This window comes from Nyctereutes procyonoides, unplaced genomic scaffold (assembly GCF_905146905.1).
Source record: "Nyctereutes procyonoides isolate TBG_1078 unplaced genomic scaffold, NYPRO_anot_genome, whole genome shotgun sequence".
NCBI classification, from domain to species: Eukaryota; Metazoa; Chordata; class Mammalia; order Carnivora; family Canidae; genus Nyctereutes; species Nyctereutes procyonoides.
The window spans coordinates 38,361,471-38,374,140 of NW_026575082.1; the positions used below are offsets into that span (position 1 = coordinate 38,361,471).

Consider the following 12,670-nt stretch of genomic DNA (forward strand, 5'->3'; position numbering starts at 1 on the left):
CAGCGCAGAGCCTGAGGCAGGGTTCCATCTCACAAGCCTGATATCATGACTTCAGATGAAATCAAGAGTCAGATGCTTAGCCAACTGAGCCACCCAGGAGCCCCAAACTTATAACCTTTCGAACAAACACTGTCCTACTGGGCTAGCAGCTCCTCTAGTGTCTGCCACTGTGACCAGGTCAGTTTTGCAACCTCTACTTAGACATAAAGGACTGATACAAGATCAAGTTCTATCTTGCTTCCCCTCTGGGTCAGCTTCATATTCCCTCTACTGGCCAACCTTATGCCCATTTGTCAAGCTATGACATAGAGAAAGATAGTTAGAAACCAAACTATGGGGGTGCCTGGTGGCTCAGTCGGTTAAGTGACCAACTCTTGATCTCAGGGTTGTGAGTTCAAGACTCACGTTGGGCTCCACACTGGGCATGGAGCCTATTTAAAAAAATTAAATTGGGATGCCTGGGTGGCTCAACAGTTGGGTGTCTGCCTTTGGCTCAGGGTGTGATACTGGAGTCCTGGGATCAAGTCCTGCATGGGGCTCCCTGCATGGAGCCTGCTTCTCCTTCTGCCTGTGTCTCTGCCTCTCTCTCTTTCTCTCTCCCTCTGTCTCATGAATAAATAAATAAAATCTTTTTTAAAATTTTAAATTAAAAAAATTAATAAAAAAAATAAAAACCAAACTGTTTGGTAGGAACAAACATGGGGAAACCAAATACCTCCATGGCCACAAGTCTTTGAACATTCTGTCCAAGCTGTCCATCCTGAGAGCTGACAGTTGACCACACATTCCACCAGGCAGTGAATGCTCACTTTCTGGGGTTTCTCCAAGTTACGCTGCAGATGGAAATAAAATATGATTTTACTGCAGAAATCATATCACTGTCAAATCAAGTCACTATCCTTTCATGAGAAAAACTTTATTCTCTGCCCTTTAATCCATGATAATAATCTTTCTACATTTTGTATGGAAAAATATCCTTTCTTATATAAATTGATGGCAGTCCTAGGAAATGGTTGTCCTAACTTCACAAAATAGAAGTTTGTTGGCCCAACTTTCTTTCTTTTTAATCCTCAACTATAGAATAGAGCTGTAATTAGGGTACTGGGAAAGTAGGCAGTTATGTGACACAGAAATCTGTCCTCACTTAGCAAACACAGAAACAGGAGGATGCCTCAGTGTTAAATTCAGCTACTTTGCACTTCTGGATGGGCCAGTAGTACATAGAGAGCTCCAAATTAACAGCTAGCCAGGCTAAAAAAAGTAAATAAGAATAAAAGCAGAATCAACAACCCAAATATACTCATTAAAAAGACCTATTAGGTTGAAAATATAACCATACTCTAAATCATGAGAAAAATTGATGACCTGGTTTATTTTTCTCTTGCCCTCTCTTAAACCAGCATGTAGCCAAAATCTATAGATTTTTCTAATGGCCAAATAGAAGAGATCTTAGCGAAATAAAATAAATCATCTAAGAAACACAGAAAGAATAATGAAAAACTGCTACAGAAATCACAGACTGTGCACTTATTGAAGAGGACTCTGACATTCAACACGTGCTAAATGTTAGCAATGTTCACACCAAGCTAAAATGAATGATTATAGCATGATTATCTGCTGCATGGGCAAGAGTGGAATTACCACATAGGATCTTCAATCCATTTGAGATATAGGGATATTCCAGGTAGGTTAATACTTTGGGACTTCTTTAAACTAATATTTTTAAAATATTCATTGAACATATGGTATTTTGAAAGCAGGGAAACTGATTTTTCTATTAATGAATAGTTCATATCTTACTTTGTATCAGAGGAAAGATTTATTACATACACCAAATGTAATAAGATTTTCAATGTATTTGGAGTCGCAGTAGATTGGGGATTTATTTTTCCTAAAGCAGACAACTTCATGGTGGGTCAGATTAAATGAAATGTTAAAATAAAGCGCTGACACTTGGTGGGCATAACTCTGCACTTTCTTATCTGGTTTTAGAGTATTTCACCGAATGGGATGTCCAATTTCAGATGGCCTGGTCCCAGGGTTGTTGTTTATCTGAACCAGCTGTACGACTGGTTCAGAGAGCCATGTTTTTAAAATATTTAATAGGAGAATACTTAAGTCAGGATAGGTGAGGAAAGTTTGTTTTTTATTTTAATTCCACTTGTGGACTCTACCTGTGTCAGGAGAAACGGGACCGATTTTCATTTTGCCAATTTGTTTAAGAAGCTTCTGTGGAAACCTGAGTTAACTGACCCCGTATTTTCAAATTAGTCCAAAGACCATGTTGGTGATTCTTCTAGTGTGATAGCATGTGGTCATCTTTATTTCTATTATTTATATTTATTCTATTCTGTCCCCACAGAGGTTTTTCTCTGTTAGGAAGGAAATGCAAATTCTTTGGAACATGTTTGACTACAGCTTTTGCCCAAAGTCTACACAGTTTATCACAGGAAAAAAAGGAACAATAACATGAAAAAAAATTCAGAACTCATTAATTGGAACTTGGTAGGGAGGCATTTTAACTTAGATTGAGAAGAAAAATACAACTGTGCTGTTTACCTAGTGATCATTTGCTAAGAAAATGAGCAGCATATTCCTGTAGCAAGTGTCAGTGTTCATCTTAAAGGAAAGGCACAGTGTTCATGTATGCAAATGAATTACTGGCCTAATACAGAGTCCTATCTAAATATTAAAGTCACCTGCTGTGAATAATTTGTTAGCAAGCAAGTACATCTATATAAGTTCTTGAAAGTAATAAAAATAATTTTTTAATGACTCCACTTAGTGCAAAAGGATTTTTCATTTTGACCAAGTTCCTAGTCATTTTGACTAAATTCAAACTAATAAAGCATAACTGCGCTATACCAGTTAGCTCTCACTCTAACGGAACCTAAGCTTCAAGAAGCTTCCAGAAGGAATCAGAGCTTGTTTATATCAAGCATCAAGGCTGCAGACTAATATTAAGATACACACAGCTCTGAGTGTGAGATACAAATATAGACAAATTACCTGCTCACACTGGTCCACACCAACTGGCTTGCCGTCACTGCGTACACAGCTCAAAAGGCGCGTCCTGACGCCTTGTCCACAGGTGGCATTTTCACTCAGCTGGCATGTGCTCCACTCTACAGGTATAGGATCACCACAATGAATTTCAGAATTATGGTCATGTGAGCAAAAGACAGCAAACCTTTGATTATTTGCATTGGTGAGGAAGGACAGTGTATACATAATCCTAAAATCATTCCCAGGTGGCTTCAAAAAGCACCCCACAATTCTTTAATTGCAAAACAAATAAACAAACAAATAAAAGTGAATTACGTTCCTAAATTTGCGTTCTAAAAGTAAAAAGCTGAATGGTTTGTTAAAGACCATGTCACTGTCAACTGAAGAGGGAAAGACACTAACCAGGATGGAAAGGAAAACTAGTTTGGAATCATCTGTTTGCTGGGGATAACAGAGAAAAGGAACCCAGAAACAATGCTCCCCTTTGACGTAAGCTGAAAATATTTTCAAGGATTAAATCCAATCATCTAAACCATTCCATATGTTCAGTACCATGGACCTAAGACAGGTGCCTCGGAAAGGACAGAGAGAGGGATGCCTGGGTGGCTCAGCAGTTGAGTGTCTGCCTTTGGGTCAGGGCGTGATCCTGGAGTCCTGGGATCGAGTCCCACTTCAGGCTCCTTACAGGGAGCCTGCTTCTCCCTCTGCCTGTGTCTCTGCCTCTCTCTTTCTGTGTCTCTCATGAATAAATAAATAAATAAATAAAATCTTTAAAAAAATAAAGAAAGAAAGAAAGAAAATAAAAGAAAGAATGAACGAACAGAGAAAGACCTTAGAACCACATATTTATTACAGAAAATCTAATTTTTTCAAATTATTCTCTCATGAGGGAAGATTTTATAGATTTGGAGAGTTGCATTACAAACTAGACAACTGGGAGTTTGAACAAATTATCCCATAACTAATCTGACTCTTAAAAAAAAAAACACCTCTTACTTTTGGTGTAGAGTGTTCTATGATGATAAACATTGAGAATCTCTTTGAAGACATGTTTCATGTTGGATAAGTGATCTGTGATGTAACAGGAATAGTAAACACATAAAATAACTATATTATTTTATTTATTTGAGAGAGAGAGGGAGAGAGAATGCATGTGAGGGCAAGTACTTGTGTGCTAGTGGAGGAAGGGCAGAGGGAGGGAGAGAAGCAGTCTCCCTGCTGAGCCCCCCCCCCCCACAGGGCTTTATCTCGTGACCCCAAGATCACAACCTCAGAGGAAATCAAAAGTTGGTCACTTAACTGACTGTGCTACCCAGGAGCCCCATAAAAATCAGCATTTTACAGATATGTTCTTCCAGGAAAGCAAATTGTACTGTATTTCTAAAAAAATTACTATGAAAATCAAGGATCTGAAGTACCTTTAACTAGACAAAAAGGTCAATACACTAGATCATCTTTCATCAATAAAGACAATCAAATTACCCCCTAGAATTCACTATGAAGTTTTCTATGTGAGAAATCTCAGTGGTGCCACTGTGACCTCAGTAGGGAATTGAAGAGGTTATTGCCTGGCCTCTGCAGGCATGTGATAGTTTGGTTGTCAGCACCGAATTCAATTATGAGACTTAACATGGTTCTACATTTGGTGGCATTTTGTATATCGGCTACTGCAGGGAATGGCAGGTTGCAAGTCAATGAAACTAAACAGTCTGTGGTATTACGCACTGTGGTAAACAGAAAAACCCTGAGCAGTGGCTGAATAATGAAGTGTATGGGATTTCCTGGTGCCTCTAAAATATCCCTGTCCACTCAGGTCTACCATTTATTCTCATTGAGAACCATAGAGCAAAGTACATCACAAGCCTGAATTTCTTGAAATAATAAGGGCCATGAAAGAGCTAAATGCTATGACAGCATGGCTACATTCTTCTCTAAATGGTAAATTATGCCCTGCTGCTTATTTTTCTTGTTTCAGTTTATCATGGCTTAATTCAATTCTATTCTGAAACTTTGCCAAGTCTTTCTAAGTATCTTGGAATTCAGAGATTCCAGGTGGCTTTTCTGAACCTACATGTCAAAAGTGGGCATTTCTTTTGTGAAGGGACACTGGAAATGTCAAATCCTCAGCCTTTCCGTGCAATACACTCTCACATCCTGTCAGACCTTAATCCCAAGAATGAAAACATACACACACATTCTCCCATTAGTCAGTGTGCAGGGGAAATGGCACGGCTGTGGATTTCAACTGTACCTGTTAGATTGTACTGGAACTGGAAGCAATTTTCATTGAGGAGGCAAGGCCGCACCTGTGAGTCTTCAGCACATGTCCTTGAATTCAGTGGGGGCCTTAGCAGATGGCGGGTTCTTCTCTGCATTGAGTGAGGATCACATGACTATGAAAATAAAACAGCAGGCCAAGTTAGAATGGACCCAGACTTAGTTGGTAAATTATATATGATTATCTGTATAATAACATATCACAGCTATAGGGAAAAGCCAACTGAGAATGTTAAACATAGTGTTTAGAAAATAAAACCATTTTGTGATTCAGTAGAAATTATTTTTTGTTTGTTTTGCCCTCCTGACAGCTTTTTCTTTTTCTATGCTACGGTGAAGGCTACATTTCCATCTCCCACATAGAATTAGGCACATAGAGACTATTTTCATCAATTAAACATACTCTGTGCTCCACACTCTGTGAATGTTTAAATAAATGAAAAAAAAGAAGACCATGTCCCTGTGCCTCAGATAGTCTAGCCCAATAGAAATAATCACACAGAACATTTTAATGAGAAAATCATTTTTAAAACCCTAGAACAGGTATATAGAGATAATTATAAAATCAATATTGAAAATATACCAGAACTTTCTCTTATTTGAGAGGTCTGATCCACAGGGGATGAGCCACTGCACATAATATTGCCCTTTTAGCAAAACAAATATATAAATGTGAACTTCAAAGGTCTCTTGCAAATATCACTTTGCCCAAGGGTCCTCTTACAGCCCAGTTCATATAAGGCCCTTGAGCCAGGTAAACCTCCCTGCCATATTTCATCCAGCCCCTCTACCCATGGTGAACCTTCCAGCCCCCCATCACCCACTAGAATAATCTTTCAACTGTCCTAATTCCTCCCCTTCCTCCCCTTCAGAACTCTAATCAAGGCTTCATCACAGACACTCTTTCTTTTGATAAAGATAAATTCTTCTCCTCCTTCCTGAGAAACTCTCCACCCATGCTCAGGAATTACTCTATAAGATCTGTTTCTGAACATATGCTACACCTGCCTTAATAGTATTATTAAATACTGTCACCCTTTCTTTATTACCCTGGCTCCTTCCTTTACCTATAAACTCTTTGAGGGCATGATAGATCATGATTTCTACTTCCATGTCAATCTCTAAAAATCTTGGTATGTATTTGATACAATAATTGTTTGATAGATATCAAGTATGGTCACAACAACACAATTCCAGACCCCCAAAGAGGCACATAGATGCTTAAACCACAGGAGAAATAAAAAGTCTCTGAATTAAGGTCATCAAATCATCATTTCTATATCGGGATGTTTCATTTATTTTTATTCCTTTACTTTTTCAGATTTTGTAGCAAGACCACAACCTGTAAACTGAATCTTGGCTGTTAATCAAGATGATAATGTTGGATTGCACTGAAATATGCAGAAAAAGCCCACAAAATTTTCTTCTAATTTTAAATGTTTGGAGCCACAGAAACACATTTTTTATCCATGTGACTTTATAGTTGTATAATCTGTCAATATTAGTAAACCAATTTTACATTTTAATTGTATTGAATTGTCTCTATATGATAAAGGGCCAACAAAACCAGGTAATTATACTTAATTATCTGCAAATGAATCCCATGCTAAATGCTTACCAATAATTTATTACAAGTTCACCAATTAATTTGATTATTTGTTCTCATAAGAAGGAATAAGAGCTTAAGTGATTTGCCAATGAAAGAACAACGAAGGTAAATAGGTAGATATCCCTGATTAGTGTTCAATTGATTTTCTACCTTATAAAAAAATCAATTGATGTTGGAACCAACTGACTGTTAGAATCTATATACCTGCTTAGTCTAAGCCATCAAAGCAATAAAGAAAGTAACACATGCACATATCAAATTGTTATGCTACCTTGAACAATTTACTTATATACTCTATATCATACTTAGCTCCTCATCTAAACCTGAGGGAGAAGAGGGGATAGGGACATAGGTGTAATTTGACATTTAAGAATTTCCTCACTCAGACCTCAATCTATCAGTCTCCGATTCTGCTGGATATGGTTTTAAAATATTCAGTTGAGCATAACCCATTGTTCATAGTCATGTAGACATTGGTAATTATTTTCTAGAAATTAATATATTGAAAACCAACACCGCAGCTAACCTCTTTACTAATTTTCTCTCTATGGAAATAGATAGGGGAAAGTGTGGGTGGCTGGACTCCACAAACACAATCCAACCTAATCTTAGGCAATATTTTTATGTTCCACTTAAAAAAAATGCCCTACCACTGCTAATGACTGATAGATAGGTTAATGTTTTATCCTTATTTATTTCTATTAGCTATTTATAGGAAGTTCATTAAGTAATGAATTTGTCACAAGGAAGGAGTGGGGCTAAATAAAAAAGAATGGTAAAGGATGCTTATGTCTGGATGATTTCTTTAGTGGATCAAGACTCGTCAAATACAAACCTGGATCTCCTCTCCTCTAGAGTATTGATATAAAGACACATTGTCAATTTCCTAAATGAAGAGAGAAAGTGATGTGCGGATAACTAACCCAAAGTCTACTTTAGACCAGTTTTATTATAAAGATCAAGGTTATATAGCTAAAGTTTATTTGCTAGGGAAAAAGATGACCAATAAGAACCAGTTAATCTCTGGTAAACAAGCCCCCTTTATGAGACTGGATTTTCTAGCTTATTACCTCTGAAATCCAGCACTTATCTTAAAGTTCAATCCTTCCTTATGACCTTTTGTTTTTATACCTTTTGTTCTCTCTAGCAATATGGCCTTTACCCTTGAGCCTGACCTGAATATTTGTATTCATCTGTAAAAATTATTTTTTAAAAAAGATTTTATTTATTTATTTGTGAGAGACACAGAGAGAGAGGCAGAGACATAGGCAGAGAGAGAAGTAGGCTCCCTGTAGGGAGCCTGATGCGGGACTCAATCCCAAAACCCTGGATCACACCATGAGCCAAAAGCAAACACTCAACCACTGAGCCACCCAGTGGCATTCCTTCATCTGTCAAAATTAATCAGATATCCACCTGAGAGCCTCAAGGTACTCCCTTGCACCATAAAATTAAACCTGAGTATAGGAGGATTTTGTATACTCTAAGAGCAGGTGACTGACTATAAGGAGTCCATGGAGAGGTTTTGGGTGTTGATGCAGTATGAGTTGAATGAACTCTTAACATTAACAACCAAAATTAACAACTGTCCTTTTCCAGACAGTTTCCTGCACTGAAAATAAGTGGTTGAGAGGAGTCCTAAATTGAGTAAAACAGGGAAACTAGCAATGAAGGAAAAGGAAGGACCAGTACATGAATGGGGAAGGAAACAAGATCCAGTAAACAGTACAAAGTAAGTTGCTATAATTCAGAACAAAAGAGGGAAAGAATAATTCAGTACAAAAGAGGGAAAGAATGAATAAGCCCTGGACCACGAAAATGACATTAGGGAAAAACAATCCTTAACTACATCCCCTCCTAAAAGTTTACAAAATTGTATTTTACACACAAAAAATAGGGTGCCTAGGTGGTTCAGTTGATTAGGTGACTCACTCTGGATTTTGGCTTAGGTCATGATCTCAGGGTCAAAAAATTGAGCCCCATCTCAGTCAGGCTCTGCACTGGGCATGGAGCCTGCTTAAGATTCTCCTTCTCTCTCTCCCCCTTTCTCTCCCTTCTCCCTTTCTTTCCCCAGGCTTCTAAAAAAAAAAAAGGCAAAGAAAATTATCAAATTCAAATCCCAAACAACAGTATTATGATAAAAGATAATAAAGGTCAAAATATAATCCCCCCCAAAAAAAACTATAGTAGAAAGACATGCATAAGAAAGTGGATGAAAGCCACTATTTCAAAGTGAACAAATCAGAATTTAGAAAATGGAACAAGATAAGAGCGATCATAAAGAAGAATTGGAAAAACATAGACTTTTAGTGATAGAACTCAACTCAGTAAATAGAAATAAAAGAAATGTCATTTTCAGAAATAAAGATAAAACTAGGAGAAATACAAGAATAAAATATACAGGGATCCCTGGGTGGCGCAGCGGTTTGGCGCCTGCCTTTGGCCCAGGGCGCGATCCTGGAGACCCGGGATCGAATCCCACATCGAGCTCCCAGTGCATGGAGCCTGCTTCTCCCTCTGCCTATGCCTATGTCTCTGCCTCTCTCTCTCTCTCTCTCTCCCTGTGTGACTATCATAAATAAAAAAAAAAAAGAATAAAATATACAAATTGTTTTTGTTCAAGAAAAACAAAAAGAAAAAATGAAATTAAAAAAAAACATTTAACAAGGGAGAACAGTTTTTGAGAAAAACTAGCAAAGAGAAAAGTCAGTCAAAACAGATGCCACATGCACATAAGATTTTATGAAGAAGAAAACCTAAGCAAGAGAACAGAACTGAAAAAAAGATTTAAAAATCTTTGAAAAAAGGAAAGACTCAAAACTACTTATTGAAAGGGCACTTCAGACTCACTGAGACATACCCTAGTAAAAGTATTAAGGTTTTTTAAAAAAAAAAAAAGAAGAAGAAGAAGAAAAGATTCTGTATCTGGGCAAGATACCAGGATGGTTTACAAAGGATAAAAAAAAAAAAAAGATTGGCCATTAGACTTTTGGACAAGAAACCTTAATACCATAAAAAATTCAGTTATTATAAAGATATATAAAGAAAACAACAAACATGACCCAAGGATTTTATATTCAGCAAAGCTGACTTTCAATTAAAAGACGATGCATAAACTGTTTACAATATGCAAGAACTCAGGGAATGATGTTTCCAGGAGTCTTTCCATAGGAATTTACTGGTTACTGAGTTTTAGACATCCAAAAGAACTGGGAAGACATTAATGCAAAGACATGTGGTGAGCCAACTTTACGTGCAGAATCTACATGAATAAATAGATAAAATTCAAATATAAATAATAAGAGCCAATGAAAAAAATTAACATTTTAAAGTACTCATGTTCGTGGTAGAAGTATTGTTACACTGAGAATGTTTTCTGTGTTACATGGAAGAAAAGAAAATGTGTAATTATGATACATTCTGTTTCTTTTAAATCCAGTGTCCTGGAAAAAGTGATTCTTAGTATAGAAAAAAGGAGATATAGATATAATGTAGAGTTTAAAAGAACTCCTATAGGTCATCAGTATGAACCCCTGAAGTTTATCATTTGAAATAATGATATATGTTTCAAACCTCTGCCTACTGAGGTGGCTTTGGGATACTTAATGAGTTTAATGAGATTAACAAATATAAGCATTCTAAATTCTTAAAAGAGTTGTGGATTTTGCAATTGCAAAGAACTCATCAATGTACTTCATACAGATAAAGAGTTTCATACAAAAAAGAATACTTACTATGATGTCATAGCAAATATGATCAGAAATTAAAATACCATAAACTAAAGTTACTGGTCAGTCAGAAGGGACAGAGGTTGGATTCCTGGGCCCTACACACACAGGCTCTGTTCCTTCCTATACTTTACTCCAGATTTGAGGAGTCTAACAAGGCATTTAATCCTATGTATAGCAGAATAGCCTCTTACAGCTTCTATTTGTCTTTTGAGGGATTAAAGGGATAACAGTGGATACAGAAATCATATTCTGGATGCTGTCTTAAAACCTAAATAGCAATAGGTAACATTTTAGAGTATGAACATTGACATTACATGGGGATTACTGCATAAAGCCCTTCAACTTCCTACTGATACAGGTATACTTCTAATATCCTTGTTTTTATAGATGATGAAATAGAAGTTCAAGGAATAGAACAATTTCATAGTAGGTGCTCAAGACAAGATTTTAATTGAGGGGGGCTAATTTGTTCTTCAGTATTTTCAGCTGTTCTACGTGTAAAATAGCAGTACTTGTCTAGTATGTTGAGGTGGGGACAGTGGGTAAAACAGTGCACCAGAGAGCTGTTCTGTGACTGTGATTATTGTGACTGCTATTTATTTTAACCTGGGAAGATTTTAGTATGGACAATGGTAATTAGAGATGGAAAAGGAGAGAGAGAGAACAGACACAAGGAACTATGGCTTATAAACTAATCGAAGAGCAAGAGAAGCCAGGCTGAAGAATGAGTCAAGCTAAGGACAGGACAGTGAATAAGCCTAGCTGCCTGTCTTTGAGGAGACCATGGTTCATGAAAGATGCTCAAAGTCTAGGGGCTGTTGCATCATATTTAGAGAGTTAATTGGAAAGAGGAGTGCCACACGTCTCAGTGTAATGAAACTGACAAGAGCAGGGGCAAAAGCTATCATATCATCAACATGAAATAATGTTCCTGGTAAAGCTTTGCTGGCCTACTGCTGGAGGAAGTTAGGATGACACATAAATATCTGGAGATTTTTGCTTAGCTAGGATGTTTGGGTGAAGATTTTATAATAGTCAGGGACATCCCCACATAGTCCTTCTGGTTGATATTTTACAATACTAAGGAATAGCGAAGGTACAAAGTTATAACCCAATCAGAGGCCCTGGAACAAATGAATGATGTATGTATGGCCTATCCAATCACCATTTATATGTATAAATGGTGTTACCTGTTTATATTATTATTGGTGCTTGGGAATGAAGAAAGAAGAATGACCAAACACAACTCAAAATAATGGCCTACATGCTTCAAAAATGTAAAAATCATGAAAAGAAAAGATTAAAGAGACCAAAGGTATATAAAGATTAAATGCAGTATGGTCTGGGTTTTGTAATCACAGGGCTATAGTGCTTGCATTGGCAGCACATATACTAAAATCAAAGGGTTATAAATGTTAGAAAGGACATTATTGGGACCATTGAGAACTTGGAAATCTGGCCCACAGATTAACTTCAAGTACTGCTAATAATATATTTCCTGAACTTGTTAACTATACTATGATTATGTTAGAGAATACCCTATACTTAGGGAATGCATACTGAATGGTCATATATATATATATATATATATATATATTATTTATATATATATAGATATATTTATAAAATATACATATTATACATAGCATATATTTATAAAATATACTTATTTTATAAATAGCATATATTTATACATAAATATATATCATATATATTAGAAAGAGATATATAATATCTATATATAATATGTGTGTGTGTATATATATATGTATATATAAGGGAGAGAGAGAAAAAGGGATATATATCTATTTCTATCTATATTTTAGATAGGGAGAGGGAGAGAGAAAGACAGACTTAAGCAGGACCCATGGAGCCTGTTACGGGGGTCAATCTCACAACCCTGCGATCATGACCTGAGCCAAAATCAAGAGTCAGATGTTTAACTGACTGAGCCACCCAGGTATGAGGGTATACATACATACATAGATACATACAGTCATAACTAATTATATGCCACCTAGAGGATCCCTAGGTGACAACTGCTTTT

General features: G+C 36.7%; 1 protein-coding gene across 1 annotated transcript in view; it reads right to left on the minus strand.

Annotated features, from left to right (window-relative positions):
- The window catches only part of LOC129514579 (thrombospondin type-1 domain-containing protein 7B), a 741,731-nt gene that overhangs the window by 39,544 nt on the left and 689,517 nt on the right, over positions 1-12,670 (minus strand). Inside the window, exons 17-19 of the mRNA XM_055333257.1 lie at positions 5,258-5,399; positions 3,010-3,125; positions 716-833 (exon numbers count right to left, since the gene is read on the minus strand). Coding sequence (XP_055189232.1) covers positions 716-833; positions 3,010-3,125; positions 5,258-5,399 — 376 coding nt within the window. The remainder of the gene's footprint in view (positions 1-715; positions 834-3,009; positions 3,126-5,257; positions 5,400-12,670) is intronic.